We start from the raw sequence: 21820 nt of genomic DNA on the forward strand, positions 1-21820 counted from the left end.
CTCCTCACCAAGCTGAGGTCATGTACTTTGGGCAAGGAAGCCACCCTGGGGCTGCCACACCCTAGCCAGGCCAGCCTCACTGTGCAGTGACCACACAGTTGTCTCCACTGAGTGCCTGAGGGCAGGTCGTCCAGGCTGGGCTGGTGTCCCAACCACAGAGCACTCGGCCTGGTGACCATTCCTACTGCTGTTGGGCCCCTCCCTCACTGACATGCTCACCTCGGTCCTATCAGTGGGGACTCCTGCTTTTTTTAAATTAACATTTGTTTGTAGAGAGAGGGTAAGGGAGGGAGGGAGGAAGGGAGGAAGAGAGGGACAGAGACATCAATGCATGGTTGCCTCTCTCATGTCCTGCACTGGGGATCTGGCCTGCAACCCAGGCATGTGCCCTGACTGGGAATCCAACCAGTGACCCTTTGATTCACAGGCCGGTGCTCAATCCACTGAGCCACACCAGCCAGGGCATTTGTTGAATTCTTGTTTTCCTCATTCTGTTCTGGTTGAAGGTTTATTTCTTCTTCTCCAAATCGTTGATTTGAGTCCCAGTTTATTTCCTGTCACTGTTGGTTCCCTATACATTTTCCTTTATTACCCTTTGCATACCCTTCACTTTTTCCTCTATTTCGCAACCACACTCAACCACTTTTGTGAGCATCCTGATTACCAGTGTTTTGAACTGTGCATCTGATAGGCTGGCTATCTCTTCATCACTTAGTTGTATTTTTTCTGGAGCTTTGATCTGTTCTTTCATTTGGGCCACTTTTTTTTTTTTGTCTTGATGCACCTGTTACTTAGTGAGGGGAGGTGCCTTAGGCGTTAAGCAGGGCGGGGCAACCCAGGTCCCTGTGTTGTGGCGCTCTCTGTGGGGAGGGGTTGGAGAGGGAACAATGGCACTTGCTCAGCTCTTTGTTGGATTTCAGTCACTTTCCCCCCTACCCACAAGCAAGTGGGCCCTTCTGGTACTGATTCCCCGCTGGGTGGGTTTGTGTATGTTCTAGGACCCTGTGGGTCTGTCTCCAACAAACTTTCCTGTGCGGCTGGGAGTTTCCCCCACTGCCTCAACGTGGCAGACCCTACCCAGCAGAGTCCACCTGTTGTGGTTGACGATGAGAATCAATGCACAGGTGACAACAATCCTGTGTGGAAAAAGGGGACAGGCACGACTACTCTCTCAAGAGGAGAGTGCCTATGGATGCCTGAGCCACTCCCTCAAGAGGGGAGCACCCTGACCCTTGCCTAGACAGGCTTTTATTGTTTTCCTGGGGTCTTACATCAAAGGAAGATTTATTATCTGTCACATAGAATATTATTGTCTATTTTCTAGATACAATCAAGGAAATAAAAATAACATGCAAAGGGGGATGGCAATGAGCTGATTAGCTCTGTCCTTGGGAGAGCTCACACAGGCTTTGGAAATTACTTTGAAGATAGACAATAAACATTTGTTGCTTTAGACCAGGGTGAGGGAGTTTTACCAAGAGCAAGCCATAACAATCTGTAAGCATTTTCTAGGCCTGATTCCCACGGGAAAACTTGGTTTGCAAGTCTGGGTTCTGCCCACCACTTCGCATCTGTAGGTTTTCCATACAGAGCTGAGTCACATTTGCCAGGCCAAGACAAACCGGTCCCCTACACCTCAACTCCCACAAGTGTTTTCAGCCAGAGGTTTGAGCCTTTATTTCCCCCTCACTGGAACCCTGGGTTGTGGGTCTGTCTTGTCCCCAGCTGTTCCTCCTGGTTTATCCACACCCAAATGTGGGACCGCCCGCCCTGGTCCCCCAGCTGCCGCCTTGCCGTGAGTCCTCTCTGTCCTGGCTGCCCATCTCTGCCCCTCCTGTCACTCTAGTTGATGTTTCTTCTTCAACTGCTTGGTTGTCAGACTTCCATACAGTTCGATTTTCTGGCAGTTCTGGTTACTTTTTATTTTTTAATTTGTTGTTGTCTTTCTTTTGGTTGTGCGAGGAGGCAAAGTATATCTACCTACGCCTCCATCTTGGCTGGAATCTTGCTTTCTAAATACCATCCTCCACTAGGAAGAAACTGCCATTGGAGAAATGCTGATTCCAGGGCTGGGGCAGGGAGAGTACAAATTGAGCCTGGAACATCTTGTGCCAGAAGGTAAGGGGGGGGGCACAAAGATAAAGAATGATGGGGACATGTCAAAAGAACTCAGGAGCCAGCTGAATGGGGCTCTCATGGGCCAAATTGGGAGTTTTAATATCAAAATAATGAGAGCAACAAAATACTACCCATTCAATAAAATACAAACTCATGAATCTATACTGATACACACAGATGAATATAAAGTAAACAGAGAGGGACTTTTTTTCCTTATACTAGAATGCCAACTAGTAAATGTTGCAGAGATGATGGAAACTTTAAAAAGTAGTATTTGGCAATGACCTAGGTGATTCAGGCAGAAGTCAATGGTAAAGGTTAAGAAAGTCAGGCAGAGGTTTAGGAATAATGGTGGGATCTTGAAAGAGCTCCCTACAAAATGCTAATCCACAGACGGAAAGATGGAGAAACCTAGCAGATGTCGGTGTGACTGGCAATCGCCTTGCGCTGGTGACAATCACACGGATGGTTCTGTGGGCGCAGGGACAACGCGCGCGGGCCGCCACCCTGACAGCTCCTGACGTCGCAGAGGCCCGCGCACCTGGGCGGGGGTGGCGAGGCCTCCGGTGCCCGCCGCCGCCTGGCTCTGACTCAGCGTTCCGGCGCCGCGCACGGGTTCAGTGCGCCAGCGCACAGCTGTGTCACGGTGACAGCGCCCCCAGAAACTGCTGGACTGTTGGAGAAGGAAGGTGGAGGGACGAGAGAAGGGGGAGGGTCGACGCGGCGGAGCGGGACAGGATTGGTCGGCCTGCTAGTGACGTTTCGAGACGCGACGCGAACTCCGGGCCGCGGCGGGACGGGATTGGCCTGTCTGGGAGTGTCGTCACCGGGCGCGCGGGAACAGTGGAGTGTAGGCAGCTCTCACTCATGTCGGTAGCGAATAAATGCCAGGGACCCCGGAGCGGCGAGATGCTGCGCTCTTCCGCGGGCTCGGATTGGAAAGGGTCACCGCTCGGGTCCAGTTTTCTTCTTTTCGACCTTGTACCTCAGGGCTGACCACGGAGGGGGCGGCCCAGCTCCGCGTCTGCGCCACCTTCGGCCCGTCTCCGCGACTGTCGGGGCTTCCCAGGAAAGCCAGGTACCAGGCCGGGCTGGGGCGGCACCAGGCGTCTTGGAGCGTGGCGCCAGGGTCACACGCGGTCATAAACGTCGCCAGTCGCCTGAGTCCCGGCTTGTGCGGAGAGATACCTTACTAATGCCCAAGCAGAGGGACCCCCGGTCGGGGGCTCTCACGCCGCTGCCATGGTATCCAGGACTGAAGTCGGGTTGTCATCAGTTCCTTCCACAAGGGTTCGGGGCACTTACTCGGTGTCCCGCGCTGTGGCACAGCGACAGGTGAACCCGATGTGGCCCCTTGCTCCTCAGGGCTGATGGTAAAGGACGGACCTTTCGTGGGGAACCAACGATGCCCTGAAGAATGACCGGATCCTTGAAGGGTAGCGGGGCTCTATGACTTAAGTGCAGCGTGGTGAGGGTGGTGGCAGAGGCCCTTTTGAGGGAGTGGTGCTGGACCGAGGGGAGGGGACAAGGTTGTGTTGGCTGGGGTTTGGGGGACCACATAGGAGACGCTCCCAGCCCCCAAGACTTGACTCCTGGGAGGGGCGAGAGTCTTCAGAGGTTGGGTGGAGGGGACCTCTCGGAGGCCGCGCTGGGCCTGTTTCCTCCCAAAAGCAGTAGCTCCCCTAGTTGTTTTCGTGTTCACGTGGTCAGCCCCAGGCAGTCATTACCGAATAACTTCTGAGTGAAACCCCACGAGCCAGGGAGCTAGAGCAAGGAGGGACAGAGCTGCATGTCTTTGGGATAGTATAGTCCACAGGTGCGATTTCGCCCTTAGTAATGGGCTTTTGTTTGTGTCCAGGAGTGCGTGGAGTAGAAGGGACTGTGACTCAGAGTTCGCTGAGGCTGCAACTCTGGCTGTCAGTGGTGCAGACTGAACTTGGGAGCCCTTTCAGCAGGAGTCCAACCTCGGACTCAGGAAAACCGGAATTCGGGGCGAGCTTCCTAAACTGGGAGTCCAAGGGGGTCGGTTCCAAAGGAGCGGGACTTGTGCTGCCCCTCCCCCATCTTTCTTTTTGCTGAGGGACAAGAGTTTGTGAGGTTTTAGGTTCCGTGGGGGGGGGGGGGGGGCCCTGGGATGATGGGAACGCCTAGTGTTTATTCTCTTCTGCTGTGAGTCAGACCCTAGGGGTGGACATGCTGCCCATCCACTCCTGCTAACCAACCGCCTGGGCTCCTGCAGGTGACCCCGCCCCTGCGGCTGCTCTTCCCACTTGTGTCTCACCATGGAGTTCCCGGGCTTGGGGAAGCATTGCTCAGAGGAGACGTGCAAGCAGCTAGGTAAGCGCTTCTCAGAGAATATTAATACAAGGTGGGCGTTTTGTTGGCTGTTTTGTGGGAGGGGAGCTGGCCATCAGAGTAGTTGCCAGGACCCAGTGGACAGAAGATGCTGCCTAGCGCCTCACAATGCCACATGCTTGCCCTTGAGACAGAGAGCCTCACGTGTGTTAAGTCAAAGGTGTACTTGATAGCCATGAAGAGCTCGGTGTAGGGGAATGCGTGCCTAGCATGGCAGTCCTGCAGTTCTTTTAGTCTCCAAACACTTTACTGTTGTTATATTTGTTTTTCCAGATTTTCTTCCACTAAAATGTGACACATGTGAACAAGAGTTCTGTAAGGATCATTTTGCTTATGCTGCACATAAGTGCCCCTTTGCATTCAAGAAGGTAATTACTCTCTGTTCAAAAGAGTCTCTCCCTCTCCAAAGCTGTGTGCTCCGAAGTAGGCACTGGCCTCATGTAGCTCATCAGTTGAAACAGAACAAAACTTTACACCAGCGCCTCAGTCACACTGGCTGTGTCTCAGGCGTTCAGTGACCGTGCGAGTACAGAGCAGGTCCACCGTCACAGGAAGTGTCGGACAGCAGAGCTCTGCATAGAGAAAACTCTATTTCCAGGGATTCATGGAATCAGATTGTTGTGCCCAAACATTCAAAGCTTACTTTACGTGTTACAATACTTAGTTGCTTTGACTTAAGGAAAAACAGAGCTGTGTTTTCCTGGGGCACAAGAAACAGTTTAATGTTTGCTGTGGAATGTAACCCGAAAGGTATTGAAATGCCTCCTTCTCTGGGTGACTGCACACTGATGTCACCTTTAAGTAACTCAGGTAGCACAGGACAGAAACTGGGAGATGACTAAGGACACCAGCTCGCTGAGTCCAGAAGTTTAAGGCCTTAGTTACGGACCTTGCAGGTGGCTTCCAACCTGTGCGAGCCTCGTTTCAGGGTGCCATGGAGACGGTTTCGGTGAGCTCTGGGTTGGCATTCTGCGGCGCCACCATCTCAGTGGTCGGTAATGGGATTGCCTTGCAGTCCATGCTCTGATCAGTGCCAGCCAGAGTCTGACCCTCCAGCAGGTCCCAGGTCATGGGGTGGGGCAGGGTGACTCACACATGTTACTCATGGTCATGGGGTGCTGATGACAACACCAGACTACCTGGCTTATTTCTGGACTTGACCTGCCCATAGTGTGAGGAAGTCAGAACAGGTCAGAATGGCTGTTGGCAGGGGGGAGGGAGCCAGACGGCTTCTAGTGGGGTTTTCTTCTGCCATCTCCACTCGGGGGTTTTGGGCAGGTTCACCTCTCACCCAGACAGTACAGGACAAGCAGTCCTCGTCCTGAGACCGCGGGACTGAGCTCGCCAGCTCCCTTCCTTGGCTGCCTTTACTCACTGACTCAGGGTCACTCTGTAGGTGGTTAGTGGTCCTTATGTTTAAATTCCAAATTCTACTGGATTCCGCACAAGGCAACTTCAAGTCCTAGGGCCACACCATTAATCCCGAAACTAACAGTGCTCTCTTCTCATGTGTGGTCAGCTTGAACTCTGGCTGCTTTTAAACGCACTGCACCTCTGTGCCTTTTCATCATGTGGGTTCTGCTCGTCTCATCCTGGAATTTCTCCTTCTGCGCATTATCCACAGGATGTTCAGGTCCCCGTGTGCCCGCTCTGCGACCGCCCGATCCCAGTAAAAAAGGGAGAGATACCAGATGCTGTGGTTGGCGAACACATCGATAGAGATTGTAAGCTCCGTCCTAGGAAGGAGGAGAAGGTGAGGACAGTCCTGTGTCAGCTTTGTGTGTGTTGACATCCTTGCGGGGCGGGCTGGTTCCCAACTGAGAGCACGCCCTGGTGCTTCGAGGACGGGACAGAACTCTGGCTGGACGCTGGTGTCGGCCCGTGTCGGGAGTAGCAGGCTTTCCACAGTTATGTGTACCGGTCCTCCGAGTAGTGAGGTCTGTGCCGGGGTTTACTGCCTTCACAGGAACGTCACGCTTTTCTCCTAAGATAGAGAGAGAACTTGGTTTTTGAGAACTGTCCTGTTAACATGCACTTTTTTCCGAGCGCCCCCCAGGGAAGTGTAAGAGCAAGTGAAACAGCCAGCCCGGGTGCCTGCTCGGCAGCGTTGGGGTTTCGTCCAAGCTCTGCACCTGTGCGTGGGGGGTGGGGCTGCTCCTTTGGCCCACTGCCGGTGTGCACGTGCTGTTAGAACTCAGGTGTGGCGTGTTTGCGCTGGCCTGGGGCGTCACCTGTTCACCACAGTGTGTGCTGAGTGCCGGGCTCCTGTCCCCAGTCTGGCTCTCATCCGTGTTCTTCTCCTCATGTCCCGCCTCCTAGCAGGTATGGGGTGGGCTGTGCTTGAAGACATAGCTGAGAGGTTCCCTGTGCGCTTCTCTGTCACAGGGCGGAGGGTCCCAGTTTTCCACACCTCCCTTGCTGTGGGTCCCTGGTCTCCTGTGTCCTTGGTTTATTCCCCTATTTTGGTGGTGGAACGTCTCCCACTCTCTCCCTGTGAATGAGGACTACAAATGTCCCCATTTGGAAGACAAATGGACCCGAGTTTCCAGGGTCTTTATCCTCTGCTTCTGCTTGGCTGGTTACCTGCGCTAGCGTCCTTGCTCCGAATTCCTCCCTCGGGCACCTGCAGGTGTAGCTTCATGTCCTTGGATCTACTGTTAGAGAATTCGCAGGCTGCCTTCTGTGCTCCTTGGTGGAACCAGTTTTCCTCTGGGCAGCCTGGAGGGTCTCCTCTCTGACCCGGAGCCTGGAAGCCACATGGAGCGCTCCTGGTGTGGGCCCGCCTTCATCTGGTGAGCAGGGCCCACAGAGACCCCTTCCAGACTGGAAGCTCCAGTGTTTTCCCCTGGAATGTCATCTTGGAGTCTTTCACTTCTTCCAGACCCCTAGTGGGGGCTCTGCCTTCACTGTGGTCACCTGCTCTGTCCACTCCTCAGGAAAGCGTGAAGGTCTGTGTTGTCCAGGCTTTCTCTTGAGCCAGTCCAATGCCCTGCCTGGGGAGCACACCCCTGGCTTCTGGAATTCCGGAGCCAAGTGGAGAAAGCAGTCAACTCTCGATGTGGAGCATGCACTCCACGCTGTCCTCCGAGTCCTCACGTGGTCTCCTGCCCGTGCCACACTCGCCCAGGCCAGCAGCTGCTCCTTGAGCCTCTCCAGGGCGCAGGCCTCCTGCTGGCATGGGCGGGGCCTGCTGCCAGCAGCAGACTCTCAGTGCCAAGTCCCTGTGCTGTGTGCACACGCTCGTCTCCCCGGAGGCAGCCCTCGGCCGCCAGGCCTTGCCGGCAGGCTTCCCACAGGCTGCTGGGCAGCGCCTCTGCACTGGCATTCCTACCTTCAGGGACTAGGAGGTGCCTGCAAATTTCTATCACAACCCCCCCAAAAAACCCCAAGAACTAATAGCTGTGGGGGCTAGAGAGGGCTGCTGTGGTTCCTGCACCGTGTGGGGACGCTCCCTTGTCTGTAGAGCCCCTGGAGCCAGCTGCTCAGGACCCCACATGGTGTCACATGCTTGGCCCCTTCCCTCTGTGTCCCTGGTCCCACCCCCACCTGGCACACCTTTAATCCCCTATGTGAGTCCCCAGCTGAATTGTTGCTTTTGTAGTTGTCACTTGTGAAAACTTCTGTCTCCTTCGTGTTCACTGTTTGGCAGAAACCTCGACCTCTTGGTTCCACACAGCCAAGCACTGTTTCTCCTTAAGTCCAACCAGGGGCTGTCAGGTAATTGCCTACTGAAGCAGTGGAGATGCTGACGTGACTTTGGCCTTCACAGATTTTCACGTACCGGTGCTCAAGAGGCGGGTGTAAGAAGAAGGAGATGTTGCCGGTGGCTTGTGACCAGTGCGGCGGCAACTTCTGTCTTCAGCACAGACACCCCCTGGATCACAGCTGTGCACGTGGGCGCAGCCCCATCAGCCTCCCCGGGTGAGGAGCCGTCCTGGCTGTGATGTGCTGGCCGCACACCTGCTGTGACAGGGGCCAAACCAGCTCCGTCTGCCGAACCTGCGCCACGGAGAGGGGAGAGCAGCCTGCGCAGTGCTCTCTGCTGGGTGGTGGTGGACGATAGGTATTTGCCGTAGGAGTTTGCGTGAATATGTTTTCCATTAAGGCTGGACTTTAGCTTGAAGTGGAGTCCAGCTGTCTTGTTTCCCGGGGCTTCCAGATGAAGAACCACTGCTGGGGTGGCCTCAACGACAGGAGTTCCTCACCCCTCAGTATAGAGGCTGAAGCTGAGGTCAAGTGTCTTGGGCTGGCTCCCCTGAAGGATCTCAGGGAGGGTCTGTCCCAAGCCCCTCTCTTTGCTGCTGGTGGGTGCCACCAGGCCTTGGGATTCCTTGGCTTGCGGACACATCCCCTGATCTCTGTCTTCATGTTCACGTGGCATTCTCCCTGTGTTCGGATGCCCACTCTCCGTAACAAGGCCGGCCGTGTTGAACTGTGGTCCCACCCCCCCCCACCCCACTGTGAACGCATCCTGATCAAGTACACCTGCGGTGGCCCCACTTCCACATGAGGTCAGTCTCAGGTTCCAGGGGTTAGGACCTCAACCCACCATTTTGTGGACACAGTGGAACCCACTCACTACTAATGTTAACCAGAAGTACCTTCCTCAAGTCAGTAGAAAATCTGCCTACATTTGCTGTTGAATAAAAATAGAAGTGAGTTACTTTCTCCACTATGTCGTGCTGTCCCCCCAGGTATATGCCGCCCCCACCCTCAGCTTCCCTGCAGCACTGGTGGCTGAGTGTGGGTCATCCTTTCCGTGTGGGGTTCAGCTCCGAGTGTCAGGTGCTCTGAATCCAAACCGGCAGGCACTTTGAACGCACTGGCTTCCTGTTAGCCAGCTTAGTGACTCCGGGGTGAGTCTAGATGGCACATGTGGTCAGTCATGCTTGTGTTGGGTGTGGCAGTCCCTCATCCCCGTAGCAAATGCTGAAAGGCCATTGCAGTGCGGCTGCTAGCTGGCCGTCGGAATGGCCCCCGGGGGTGTGGCTGAGCATGCACAGGGAGCATCTGGACCCCAGGCTTCTCGAGCCCCGGGGCCCATGTGCAGTGTGCTCCAGCTCAGGTGTCCCTGCGCAGGGACATGGCGGAACGGTCTCTGAAGTGCCCTGTCTGGCCTGTTCCTCTGTGATCCACCCTTCTGGGGGCGAACTGGGATGAATCTGAAGGTCTTTCGTTCTCTTTCGGGCCAGAAATAAAGAGATGGCCTGTATCTGTTCAAGCTGCACACCAGCTTATTGTTTGTTTTTGAATACTCTCTCTGTTTTGTGTGTACCTCTGGCACTTCCATACTTCTCACAGCAAAGGTCTGAAACTCTTTCAAGTTTTCCAGCAAAATGCATAAATCCTTTTTGCAAACTCAGCCATGAGAGGGGCATTCTAAGGTGGGTTATGCTGCTCTAACACTGTCCCTCCAAAGACTGTAAAATAAAACAGCTTAAAGAGCAAAGGGGCTGGGTGTCAGACCAGAGGGTGGCTCTGCCCAGGGCTGCAATTTTCTGAAGTCTCATCACTGAAAGAGCAGATGGCTGGTCAAACTCCGGTTTCATCATGAAGCTTCTGTCGTGACATGGCGGTCACCTCAGGAAAGGGGGAGGACTTCCACCCACCTTGTTAAATAAGGGTCCTGGTCCAGAGGCGGCCCCCAGCCCACTTCCCCGACTCCCCTGAGAGGACTGTCCTGGGACCACACTGACTCCAAGCGTTAGACCTAAACCAGCAACCTCAGTATGTGGCTCGAGAACTCTTGCTTCCTGGGCCCTCGGGTGTTAGGAAGTGGGGGAAGCAAAATGCCACCTGAGCTGGGATTTGATGCTGACCCACTGATCATTCAGCTCTGTGTCCCACACATGCATTGCCCTGGGTGGACAGACCCTAGTAGTTACTCTCTCTTCTGGTTTCATAGCCTCAAAATACTACAAGGGAAGGGCCTATATTCAGTGTCTGCTGTACAAGTAGTTGGTCAGAGCTCTTTCTGCAGTCGTCTCGGTGTGATTTGTTCTGGACCTGCAGTTCTCCAGCCTTCGAATGCATTAGAATCGCCCAGAGGCCCTGGGGGTACTATGGGTGCTACCCCCAGTGTGAGCCCAGGGGCTGGCGTGGACCCTTCCAACGTGCGCCCAGGTGAAGCTGCCACTGCTGCTTCGGGGACCACTTCCTGTGCTGGGGTCCACTGTGCGGTCACAGCAGGTGCTTCACCAAACATGCCAAAGGTGGTCAGCGCATCCGCTGCACTTGAACTTAAGGTTGAAACTATTGATTCAGTTACTAGAAAACTTCAGAGCATGTTAGGAACTTGGGTATGTGGATCTTTCTGAACTCTACATTCTATGAAATTTGAGTACAGACCAGGTCTCTCATAGAAATTACTGTCCAAACAGAGTAAAACACTGGGCTTTGAAAACAGTATCAGAAATTTAAAAAGTAAAGTATCTCACTGTTGAAAAGTTACATGTTGAAACGACAATATTTTGGATGTGATGGATTAAATAAAAAATTAAAGGTTTTTTTTTTTTTTTTTTACCGTTTTGGATTTTACTGGCTACTAACTAGAACTTTTAAAAATAGGTGGCTTGCATTCTATTTTTGTTGCACTGTTCTTGATCCTCAAAAGTAAAAGACAAAAACCATCCACATTTTATCAGGAAGAATTACCAGCTTCTGAGTCAGCTCGTGTTTCCTCCTTTGGGTGGGATTGGACCGTGTACCTGCTACACCAAGTTTTCTGGGGAGCTTCAGGCCCCCCGCGGCTCCCCGGTGCACCACGTCAACAACAGGCGTCCGGGTGGTTCACGGTGGAAGGTTAGGGGAGCACGAGGCCCTGCCCCTGTCACTCCGCGCGGCACTGAGTGCTGTTTGTGTCCAGAGGTTTTAGTTACTTACAAATTGCTTAATGGGGTGGGGAAGTCACAGGGAGATTAAGTTTTAATACGAAGTGCCCATATTAATTAGTATTAGGGAGTTTGGAGAATTGTCCGTAGTGTCAAAAGTTTGCAGGCGTCCTCCGTTCATTTACGTCCAAGGGACGCCGCACTCGGAGACACCCAACCCAACAAAAGCAGTCCCCCAGGCAAGGCACGCAGGTGTGGAACCCCAGCCCAGGCCGCTGCACGTGTTGGGAGGTTGCCTGGCAACCGACTACTCTCGGAGACTAGTGGCGTCCGGAGATGACGCCTCTGCCCGCGCCGGCTCTGCCCCCTCACAGCTGCCGCTTGCCATTGGCCCTCTGGGAGACGGAGGGGGGCTCCGGCCAATGGGCGGTGCCTCACGAAGGCGGGACCGCGTTAACTGGGCGCAGCGCCTGCCGGAAGCCGGAGTCGGTGGCCACGCGCAGGTAGGCCAGCACAGCGAAGTCCCGGGGTTGCTGGGTGGCTGCTGTGTTGGGGCGCGGGCGCGTCTGGAGGGCCTGCGGGGGTGCAGCGGGAGGGACACGCGGAGGGCTTCAGCGTCTTTCGCCTTCGGGGGGCCCTGCGGCACGCGGGGACCCAGCCGCAGGCCGCCCCCTTTTCTGTCAAGGCGCTTCGCGTGGCTCTGGCCTCTCCAGTTACCCGAACGTCGGCCAAGGACAGGTCTGGTGCACTTGCATGGATCAGGGGAGGGGGGAAAGGAATCAGAAGGCGGTGATGACCGCCAGGGAGAAACATCCCGCGTTATTCCTTGTCGTAGCGCTTGCTGAGGGAGCACGGGTGTGGGGATCTGCCCGGAGCGCTGTGCGGCCGAGGTGAGAGAGCGCGGGCCGCGGGTGGGGAGCGGGGACAGGGAGAGCGCAGGGGGCGGGAAGGCAGCCCCTGAAGCCTGCAGGCCTTGGCGGGGACACCCACTTTCTCCAAGTGAGGTGGGAAACCCTGGGCCGAGGGTTTCCAGCCGAGGCCAGACATAATCTGGTGCCGCGTTGTAAGTGGATTGGCGGGCTGGGAGACGGGCCCTGTCTTTTGGTGTTGGCTGGATGGTTTTGGCATCCTGGAGTTTTTCTCAGGCTGGCGTTTTTTAGGGGGATTAGCATCGTCATACGGATGCGGCCTTGAGCCGTTAGAAGCTGTGTCTGTTTCCTTCAAGTCTTTACAGGCCAGGGCTGAGGTCTAGTAGAGAGGGGGTTCAGAGGAGCCTGCTGGCAGCCAGCCAGGAGAGGATCTTTCTTGTTAGTGCACGGGTGTCACGCATCATCTGATGGTAACACTTTTGGTAGCTCTGGGGTGTGAAAGCCCTGTGGGAGGGGGAGGAGGGAGAATGGTGGGGGGGTGAGTGCAAGTGGACCGCTGTTGAGGATTTTTCCAGAGAAGGAAGCAGGCTCGGGGTGAAGAGTGCCTGGAACGGAGAGTTTGTAAGATGAGGGACCTTGTGGTTGATTCACCGGAGGGGAAGGGAGTGCTGCCTGGAGGAAGCGGGGACAGGCCCCTGCCCGCCGGATGAGCTCTGGACCTTCTGTCTTCACTGTGACTGGAGAGGAGGAGACATAGGGGCTTGATGAACTCCTATGACCGGGAGTTGAGTTCTTCGTTGAGATGGGAGAAGGGGAGGTGATGTTGGAGCTGGAGGGATTAGGAGAGGTGAGCGAGTGGATGAATGTCCGGGCATGTGGCCACTGTTGGGGAGAGTGGTGGACTTACTGGGCAGCCCGGAAGAGCCCTGTGGACCAGTGATCCCAGTGGGTCCGGTCCCAGGGGTCCAGCTGGCAGGAGCAGGTGCTGGAGTTGGGACTTTGCCAGAGGAGGAGTGGAGAGTGTGTGCGAGGGCGAGACTGTGATGACGGACCATGGACCTGATGTTGTGGACATGGAATGAAGAGGGGTGGGGGGCACTGGACCAAGGAGGTCCATGGGTTTCAGGTCTTGGTGAAGTTGAAGGGTTATTGGACTCCACAGTGCCAAGAGGTGGTGAGCTGGAAAGATGGGAGGTGGTGACACTTGTCGTAACAGGGTTTCAAGCTCAGCTGTGGGGGTGGAAGGGGTAGCAGAGGGTCAGGGAGCAGAAGGACAGAAGCTGGAGGCCATAAAACTTGGAAGGGTCCTGCATCCAAATGGACGGGAGCAAACCCACAGCCCTGGGTGTGGGAAGTGGGCCTCTGCTCCCAGGTGCCTGGGCCTGATCTGGAGGGCTGTGGATTGTGGGGACCCAGGCCTCCCTCCAGGCCCGCTGCCCTGTGAGTTGCGAGGTGCCCTGTGAGTTGCGAGGTGCCCTCTCGTTACCTGTCAGGACATCAGAAGTAACTTAGATGCACCGGGTAAGAACGGATATGTACACCAGGAGGGATTATTTTCAGATTTAAAGAGGCTGATTGAGTTTCCAAGGCCATGTGCAGCTGTGGCTGTCTGGCAGCCAGGGCCAGTTGGCTCTGACAGATCCCATCAGTGGCAGCCTCTGGGACTGCACAGAGTGCCTTTCTGTTTTCCGTTCCTTTTTAGGCTCCGCCCAAAGGGGCTGGAGGCAGGTAGGGTGTGTGGGGCTGGGGGGTTTCTTGATGCTCCCGCCAGGGCCCAGCAGCAGCTGGAGTTGGTTCAGGTTCTGCTTCTCCCTCCAAGAATCAGCCGGGCACTCCCTCAGGCATCCTGCTGTGAGGATGAGGGCTCTCTGCCCTGACCCCTGTGACATGCTTCTAGGCTCCTGGTCCCCCCCACCACACAGCCCACGGAAGTGATTGGTATTCAAATTCTTGATCCTCCTGTGCTTGAGAAAGCAGACACACCAGGTTCCGTCTGGCTCCTCAGGTCCCTTTATGTGGCCTCAGTCTCTGCTTGTTTCTCACTCCCAGGAGGCTGTCCCAGCTGCACCTGGGCTCCACCTGTGGGCGCCCAGCACCCAGGTGACAGTGCACTAGGCCCCCAGCAGCCTTTCTCTTGGGGAAGCCCGAGTCAGCCCAGGGAGTTTTTTCTTACACCCATTTACTGATTATTGTATATTTCCCATACGTACCAACAGCGGTCAGCCTACTGTTGCCCGCCCTGCATGTTAAAATCCTCACCCAGAGAAAGGGAATTCCCCAGGCTGTTTCTTGGGTCATTTCAGGTGCGGAAACGGGGGGTTGACTCTCTTTCACTTTTATATACTCTTATATTTTCTGAAATAGGTATTTGTTTCATAATAGGAAAATATAAAAACATTACATGGCTCAAGACCTTTTACTTCCAATTTATTTTCTCTGCTGCAGGATGGCAGCACAGAAGAGGAGGGTCTCTGGAGTGCCGGAGAAAAAGAGGAAAAAGCTGAAGGCAGCAGCGGCCGAGGCACCGGGGGCACGTGAAGGCGCCCAGGCCTCTGAGCAGGCACCTGAGGTAGGTTCGGTGCGCGCATGGGCCCCGCCTCGTGACCTGACGGGGACAGACAGCAGAGGTCCTGGTGCTGGCGTTTCTCTGGGTGGCACAGAGGATGGAGCAGGTCACCGTGCATGTGCTCAGTGACTTCCAAAAGCAACTGGCAGATAGGAACTTCAGTCACCTGTAGGTTGGAGCTCTGTCCGCCACTGTCCTCCCTCAGCCACCAGCCTGTGTTCTCAAGGGGCCCCGATGGCTCAGTGGAGGCGCAAGCGCTGGCACCTCTGGGCTGTGCGCAGGGAAGCCAGGGGTGGGGGGGGCCTGGAGACACAGAGCGTGGCCCTGGGACCGGAGTTCGGGAACTCCCGTGTGAAATGTCACGTCTAGCATGACTTCGGTTCACCATGGAAGTTTGTGTGTGTGTTTAAATTTGGTGCCCGAGTTCCGAGCAGTAGTATGTTGCCTCAGCATCAGGCTGTTCCTGGAACACGGGGCGTGCAGTGACCGAACGGCGCAGACCATACTGAGGCTCCACTCAGTGCCAAGTGGAGCCTGTCTGGGCGCTCCTCCCGCGGTGGGTGGGCACCTGGTGCTGGCCACTGCAGCGAGGCCGGGTCAGCGTGGTCATGTTGCCGTTTCCCATGTGCAGGGATGAGAGGCTCTGCTGTGGATGTGGCCTGGTCCCTGCTCTCGAGACGTTCTGCAGGGTTTGGCACATGTCCTCAAGGCGGACGTTTAGAGGCCTGCCATTCAGCAGCCTGACCGGGCCTTCCTCAGACGAGGAAGAGAAGCACCCAGCCCAGCTGAGGGCGTGCTGCAGGCTGGTGTGCGCGTTCACTCTACCACCAGGGTTTCAGGCCCTGACGTGGCTCGAGCCCCGGTGGTGTTTGACCCCGGGCTCTGTGCCCTGGTGCAGCAGGGCGACAGGGTGCCTTCGTCCCAAGCATGAGGAAGGGCTGATGTGCAGGGGGTATGCGGCAGGGGAGCAGGCCCTCCTGAGCCTCTCTTAGAAGGGATGTTAGCCCCAGTGCGCGTGACAGAGGGCCCTGGAGTGGGGTCCCCAGTGGGGTCCCCGAGGTCGCTGTGCTGGGGCTCCTTGAAGTGTCAGGGAGACACAGGGTCTCATGGCTGCTGGGCTCTACCAGGTGGGCAGCTTTGCCCCTGGAAGGCCACGAAAGCAGGCCCAGCTATCGATGGGGCATTGGAGGGGCACAGGGTGTGTGCAGAAAGATGCTTACTGTGTCTGGGCACCGTCTCTGAGCTGCCACTGTCCCCGCTGCGGGAGAAGTACAGGCTGGGACCCAGGGCCCCCACTTGTCCTGGGTACCCCCAGGGCCTGCCAGGTCTGCGAGTACATGAGAGCCAGGACACCTCCCCCCGTTGCCACCGCCCCAAGATCAGCACGCCCCTTCCCTTCGAGGCTGCCTGCCTTGCTGCACGCACAGACTCGCACAGACCCCTGTGCCCTGTGTGACCCTCACTCCCTCCCCTTTACCACCACCTGTCCCCAGTCACAGCTGTCCATGGGCTCCTGGAGCGGATGCACCCGTGGCCCCGCCCATCCTGCCTCCTGTAAATGCAGAGCCTCAGTCACATGGGATTTTCTTGGACCCTTTCGGTTGCTGCTTTCCTGCCTTCAGACGCCCACAGTTTCTTTTAAGTGGAGGCCATACAGTCACCTTCGTGACTTTGTTTTATCGTGGAATTTGCAGCTTCTCTTCCTCATGACCTCTGTGTGCTGCCGCTGGTCACTGCAGGGCCCGCAGGCATGTGGCTTTGTGGGGAGCACTGTGCAGGACAGAGGTTCTTCTGGTGATGTTCTTTTTGTCAAAGTGATTGTTCTTCATTATTGAAGTACATGTGCATTTAAAGAGATTTGGGAAATACAGGAGGAAAGCTTCATGGCGCCCAGGCACGTGCTGGGACTCTGGTGCAGTGGTGGGGCAGGGGGCGGGGCGCCTGGTTGAGGCAGCCACTTCTGCTCCATGCCCCACCCAGCTGCTGAGGGTCCCACTGCGGGAGACCCTCCCGCCTCGCCCCGACTGGCCGGCAGGGGGCACCCAGGGAGTTCTCGTTTTCCCGTGGGTCCTGGGCTTGGAAGGTTTTGGGGTGGGGGTGTCTGAAAGCTGGGCGCTGGGCTGGGGCTTGTGGCCCAAAGCCTTCCTTGTCTGGTGGGGGCCAGTCTGCCAAGGACATGCAGGTGGCTCTCCCCCGGCCCTAAGCCGACAGTGGTGCTTCTCCGCTCACTGCGGTTCTCACAGGAACTACGGCAGTGGAGCATTGGCCACTGCACCTAAGTGTGCGGAGGCTGGGCCAACGGGCCCGGGAGCTGGTCCGTCAGTGGGAGCTTGTGGAAAAGTACTGTGCTGTGCGCACCACCCCGGTCTAGGAATAACCTCCAGCATCCAGTGGAGAATGGAGACACTGTTGTCCCCACAGGGGCCACTGTGTTGTCCTCTGGAAACATCTGTTGGGGGAGGCTTGCGGGTCTCAGTGCTGTCACTTCCCATGGCACAAGTTCCCTGAGTCAGTGCCAGGATAGCCAAAGTACCCCCGTGTGGCAACACTTCGCCCCTGGGGGTGTCTGGAGGGTGTCTGTGGGAGTTAGAGTCCCCTCCCTGCACACCCTGGGCTCTGTCTGCTCCTCTCCCTGGTCCAGCCTCCGCCATGTTCCGTCCTGGTGCTGTTGGTGCTGCACTGGGACCAGCAGGACCTCTGGCTCACTGCTCACTCCTTGGTGCACTCAGCCCCACTAGCCATTAGCCTGCACTGGCCCTGTGGGCCTGAGCGGTGGACAAGAGGGTGCTCTGTGATGTCCCACATTGTCATGGTGACCATTCTTGGATAGGGACCCCTGTGAGGTAAAGCGGGCCCCTCGGGGGGCTCCAGGTCTTTCTTCTGGGGTCTCAGAGTGCACTCTGCCCAGAGCTTCCTAACCTTCCTTGTGAGCCCACACTCAGGGGCTAGATGGAACTGGGTCCTGTCCTGGCTCCAAGTTCATTCCAGAACCAGTTGATGAATTGAAAGGGTGGGGGGTTGTGAGGAGGAAACTCAGCAAGAGCATGGGGCAGCTGGCCTGGGGCATCAGGTGGTTGGGAGGGCGGGCAGTGGGGCGGGCTCTGCCGCACGAGGGAGGACAGGGAGGACCACCCAGCACCGCCATCGCAATGGGAGCCATTCAGTGTGTGCGCGCCATGGCCTCTCTGCTGCTGTTGTTGCACCTTCAGCTGCCTGGAGACAGGAAGGGCCATGGCCGGGGGGGGGGCCCTCTGCCGGGGTGTTCAGCGGTCTGGGGCACAGGGACCCCGTGTGTTTGCAGAGTGTTTGTAGGGCACTTCCCCTTCATGAAAGCACCTCAGTGTGGGACATCGGCAGCCCCCAGAGGTGGAGGGCCTCAAGGCGAGGCTGGGCCACCTGCACAGACACCTGGAAGAGAGAAGTCCCGTGCTTGGTCTCTTGGTTCTGGTCACCCTGTGGAGCACACGGGGAGAGACGGGGTCCTGCAGTGTCTGCTGCCCTGGCCCCCAACGTGCTGGGGAGAGTTGGTGTAGGTGGGCAGCTCAGGCCGGTGGTGCCAGCCCTACTAAGCTCTGCGCCGGGTGATGCAGGGTGACAGGGGCAACTGCTGAGGCTGCCCCCCCCAGCACTCCAAATCCTCTTCCATCCACTTCAGTCCCCTCGGTGTGCATCTGCTCCTGCTCTCTGACATTGGGCTAAGTGCTGGTCTGCACATGGGGGAGCCACAGGCAGCTGGATGGGCTGGGCTCAGAGCACTCGGTGGCCGAGCCCCTGTGACAGCAAGTGCAGTGCAGGGCTGGAAAGGGTGGTGCCATTGGGTGCTTGCTCTGTGTTTGCTCAAAGAAAAGTGACTTTTGCAACTATTGTAGGTACGTAGTCGCAGAGCAATGACAGGGACCACACCCTCTGCCTGGGTCCCCCATTTGCCCAGGTCCCCTGTGCTCGTTGCCCAGGTCCCCCATTCAGAACGGACTATGGTGTCGTAGCCAGGAAGTGGGCATACGGGCTACCCCCAGGCCCCATCTGGAGGCCGCTGGGTTTGCACTGGTGTCCCAGGTGCAGGTCTCTGTGAGCACTGTCACCATCATGGCACAGAGGTGCCCTTGCCCCTCGGCTCCCTTGTGCCACCCCTCTCTATCTGTTCCACCAGCCAATGAAGGACCTTCGGGGTGGGCTCCCAGAGCGGTGCCTTGACGAGGGAAGCCGCTGCAGACAACTGTGAGCATGCTTCCCTCTCTGGGGAGAATGCCCGGGACTCCCAGTTGCTGGGTGACTTGGTGAGTGGCTGTCCCATTTCACCTCCCCAGACCCTGCAAGCGAGCCAGCAGTTGGCGCCTGGCTGTTCTGTACGTCAGCCCTCCAACACAGCATTGCACCTGGCAGAGGACAGCCACACTGTCCTGGGCCCAGCACAGGCAGTGTCAGAGCTCCGCCCTCCCAGGCTGGGGCGGGCTGTAGTTGTCTGTGCCGGCTCTGGAAACTGCCAGTGGGCAGTGCGGGGAGTTTCCTGGCCTTGCAGCATGCATGCATGCCATGACCTTTGTCTGCCCCCTCATGTGACATCATGTCTTCCTCCAGGAGCTTGCGGCAGCATCATTCAGAAGCAAAGGTGAAGGCTGGGGCCACAGGCACACTGTCTGCCCACAGGCCGGCCATGAGCATGTGTGCCTGTCAGGTGCTAAAACGGGACCTCAGGTCATTGATGAGACCCTGAGGGTCTGCCGAGGGGCTGGGAGCCATGTGGCTTTCCTGCCGCCGTGGGGGTTCGGCAGTCCTCCTTTGGGGCCGAAGAAAACGGGAGCCCGCCGCCCCTTCCCAGCTGCCCTCTTGCTGCACCTGAGGCCGTAGTTGCTGCTGCGGTCAGCCAGGGAAGTAGATGTGAGCTTTGCTTCTGTGTGGCCAGCAGAAAATAACTCAGCAGAATGTAGTTTTGAAAAAGGAGTGTTTATTGTTTTTGCTGAGTTATACACGACCAATGTTCAGGGAGGGAGCGTGAGGACAGCAGCGCATGTGGAAGGAACCTAAGAGCCTGACGCCACCCTGGGCGGCGCTGCAGCTGTGTCCGGGCTTGTCCTCCTGGTGTCTTCACAGCAGCTGTGCTTCCTTGTCCCCCAGGGAGGACCCACGCAGCCCCGGGCTAGCCATGGGGCCCAGCCCTCCAGTGTGACGGGGAGGACGCAGCACGGCACGTCCCTGTCAACCGGCCGCTTCTCCTTTGCAAATGCCCGCGTGTGTTCACCGGTGCCGGCCGGCGCAGTTTACCTTCTCCGTGCTGATTGCAGACGTGCTTTTCATCCCGAGCGCTCTTTGTCTTTCCTTATGAATCAGGGATTCTTCCAGCTGGGTTGTTTATGGTATGGCTCTTGCCCTAAACAAATAGCGCCCCCCACCACCACTCTCAGGCCGTGGGCCCTCTGCTCCCCTCTGGTTTTGCCTCAAGTGCCAAGAGTCACGTGCCTTTAAATGTGGATTAGAAAATGCTGCCCACTGGACAGAGAGGTGACAGGAAGCTGGGACTGGGGGTGTGACAGAGTCCCTCGCCCAGGAACTCACGCCAACAGCTGTGTCAGCACCTGGACAGCGACCACGGTGGGAGCCCCAGTCCAGAAGTGGATGCACAGGCCAGTGTGGACCAGTGGCGTCATGGGCTCTGCCACAGAGAGAGAGGCGTCGCACCACCCACAGGCCCCCCAGGGGGACGGGCCGCAGCAGAAAAGCAGCGTCCTGAGGACCTGAGAGTGAGACGGAGCAGTACTCAGGCTGCGAGCAAGGACCCCCAAAGGCTTTTGCTGTTTCAGACCTTCACAGGGACGAAGCTCCCTTGCCTGCAATGTCCAATGGGAGAAGTGCTGACGGAAAAGGAAAAGGAAGACTGTGGGAGTCAGGAACTGGACAGGCAGGTTCAGCGCGGCCCAAGAGAGCGCTGGAAGCCAGCAGGCGGGTGCAGAGCGGCCCCTGCCTTGCACAGGGAGGTGCCAGGATGAAACCACCAGCAAAGCTGAGAGGCGGTGACTCCAGCTCCCAGTTAGAGGGGTGGGGAGAGGCCAGAGGAGAAGCAGGAAGACGGCTCATGTGCAGAAACAGGCTGTGGCAGGGGTGGCTGTTTTGGAGGAGCACGTTCTGCCCTTTGACAGCGGTGACGCTCTGCTGCACCCCCCCCCCCCACTGCCACCCTGTGCCGCGGCCTTGCTCGAGGAGAGGCGGCCCGGTCAGCACCCTGCCAATGTCTCTGCAGACCAGCTGATGGGGGCAAGGCTGTGCCCTGCCACATGGGGCAGGGACCGTGGTCCAGGGAGAAGCAGCTTGGGACCATGGGAACGTCACTGAATGTTTGGAGCCGGGACAGTGCTCGTTCAGTGTCCTTTTTAGCAGAAACTGAGCTGAGAAAAGGTGGAAAACAAAACAAAGTCTGTGTGCCTTTGCGGCGGGGCACTGCGTCTCGGTCAGCATCGGCGCAGCTGGAGGAACACCAACCTGGACGGCCTGCGGGCGGGGCCCTGTCACTGCCGGGATGCAGGGGAAGTGCCAACCAAGTGTCGCCTTCCTGCAGTTTGGGGAGAGTGTTTCATCCGAGTTTGCCCATGTGTCTGCAGCTGTGGCTGCCCGAATGGCATTCTGTGCCCAGCCGGGTGGCTCGGCACCGTCCCAGCATCTGCATCTCGGGGTCTGGGGAGGTGGCCCCCTCCCGTCTTTGTAACCACGAGCGCAGAGCTCTGCGGCCTCGTCCTCATCCTGTGCACCAGGCCAGTGCAGGCCTCCAGGCGACGGGCGTCCCAGTCCCCCGCCCCGGCTCCTCTTGCTTTGGCTCCCTGTTTGCCCACCCCTTCTTTGATGATGGGGGGGGAGCACCGAGCCACTTCCCCTGCACATCTCGTCAGCGACACGGCAGAGGGGCAGCGCAGCTGGTGGAGTGCTGGTGCCTTGTTCCTTCTGGGGCTGGGATGCCCACCTCGCTGTCTTGTCTAGTGGGCCAGTGCTCCCTCCTCGTCGCCTGTCACCTAGTCCGGATGCCCAGGAGCAGGGTCAGCACAGGGTCACTGCAGCAGCAGGTCTCGGGTACATGAGTGCTATGGCCTCCTGCC

The 21820-nt window shown here is 57.2% G+C and overlaps 2 protein-coding genes across 4 annotated transcripts in view; both read left to right on the forward strand.

The window, feature by feature from the left end:
* The first annotated feature begins 2934 nt into the window (after positions 1 to 2934).
* On the forward strand, positions 2935 to 10880 carry ZFAND2A (zinc finger AN1-type containing 2A). Its single transcript, XM_037137866.2, has 5 exons — positions 2935 to 3196; positions 4358 to 4455; positions 4747 to 4841; positions 6098 to 6226; positions 8243 to 10880. Exons 2-5 carry the CDS (start codon positions 4401 to 4403, stop codon positions 8396 to 8398), a joined length of 435 nt encoding a protein of 144 aa, XP_036993761.2. The 5' UTR covers positions 2935 to 3196; positions 4358 to 4400; the 3' UTR covers positions 8399 to 10880.
* Positions 10881 to 11744: 864 nt separating this feature from the next.
* CUNH7orf50 (chromosome unknown C7orf50 homolog) overlaps positions 11745 to 21820 on the forward strand; it is a 57184-nt gene continuing 47108 nt past the window's right edge. Inside the window, exons 1-2 of one of the 3 annotated variants that reach the window (XM_037137869.2) lie at positions 11745 to 11806; positions 14618 to 14741. In XM_037137869.2, the coding sequence (XP_036993764.2) occupies positions 14619 to 14741 (123 nt within the window). In that variant the 5' untranslated portion in view covers positions 11745 to 11806; position 14618. Of the gene's footprint in view, positions 11807 to 11918; positions 12042 to 13671; positions 13694 to 14617; positions 14742 to 21820 lie in introns of those variants that run through there. The other 2 variants (XM_037137872.2, XM_037137871.2) reach the window with 2 other exon arrangements.

The sequence above is a fragment of the Artibeus jamaicensis genome, unplaced genomic scaffold (assembly GCF_021234435.1).
Source record: "Artibeus jamaicensis isolate MK-2021 breed Jamaican fruit bat unplaced genomic scaffold, CSHL_Jam_final scaffold_3151, whole genome shotgun sequence".
Classification (NCBI taxonomy): Eukaryota; Metazoa; Chordata; class Mammalia; order Chiroptera; family Phyllostomidae; genus Artibeus; species Artibeus jamaicensis.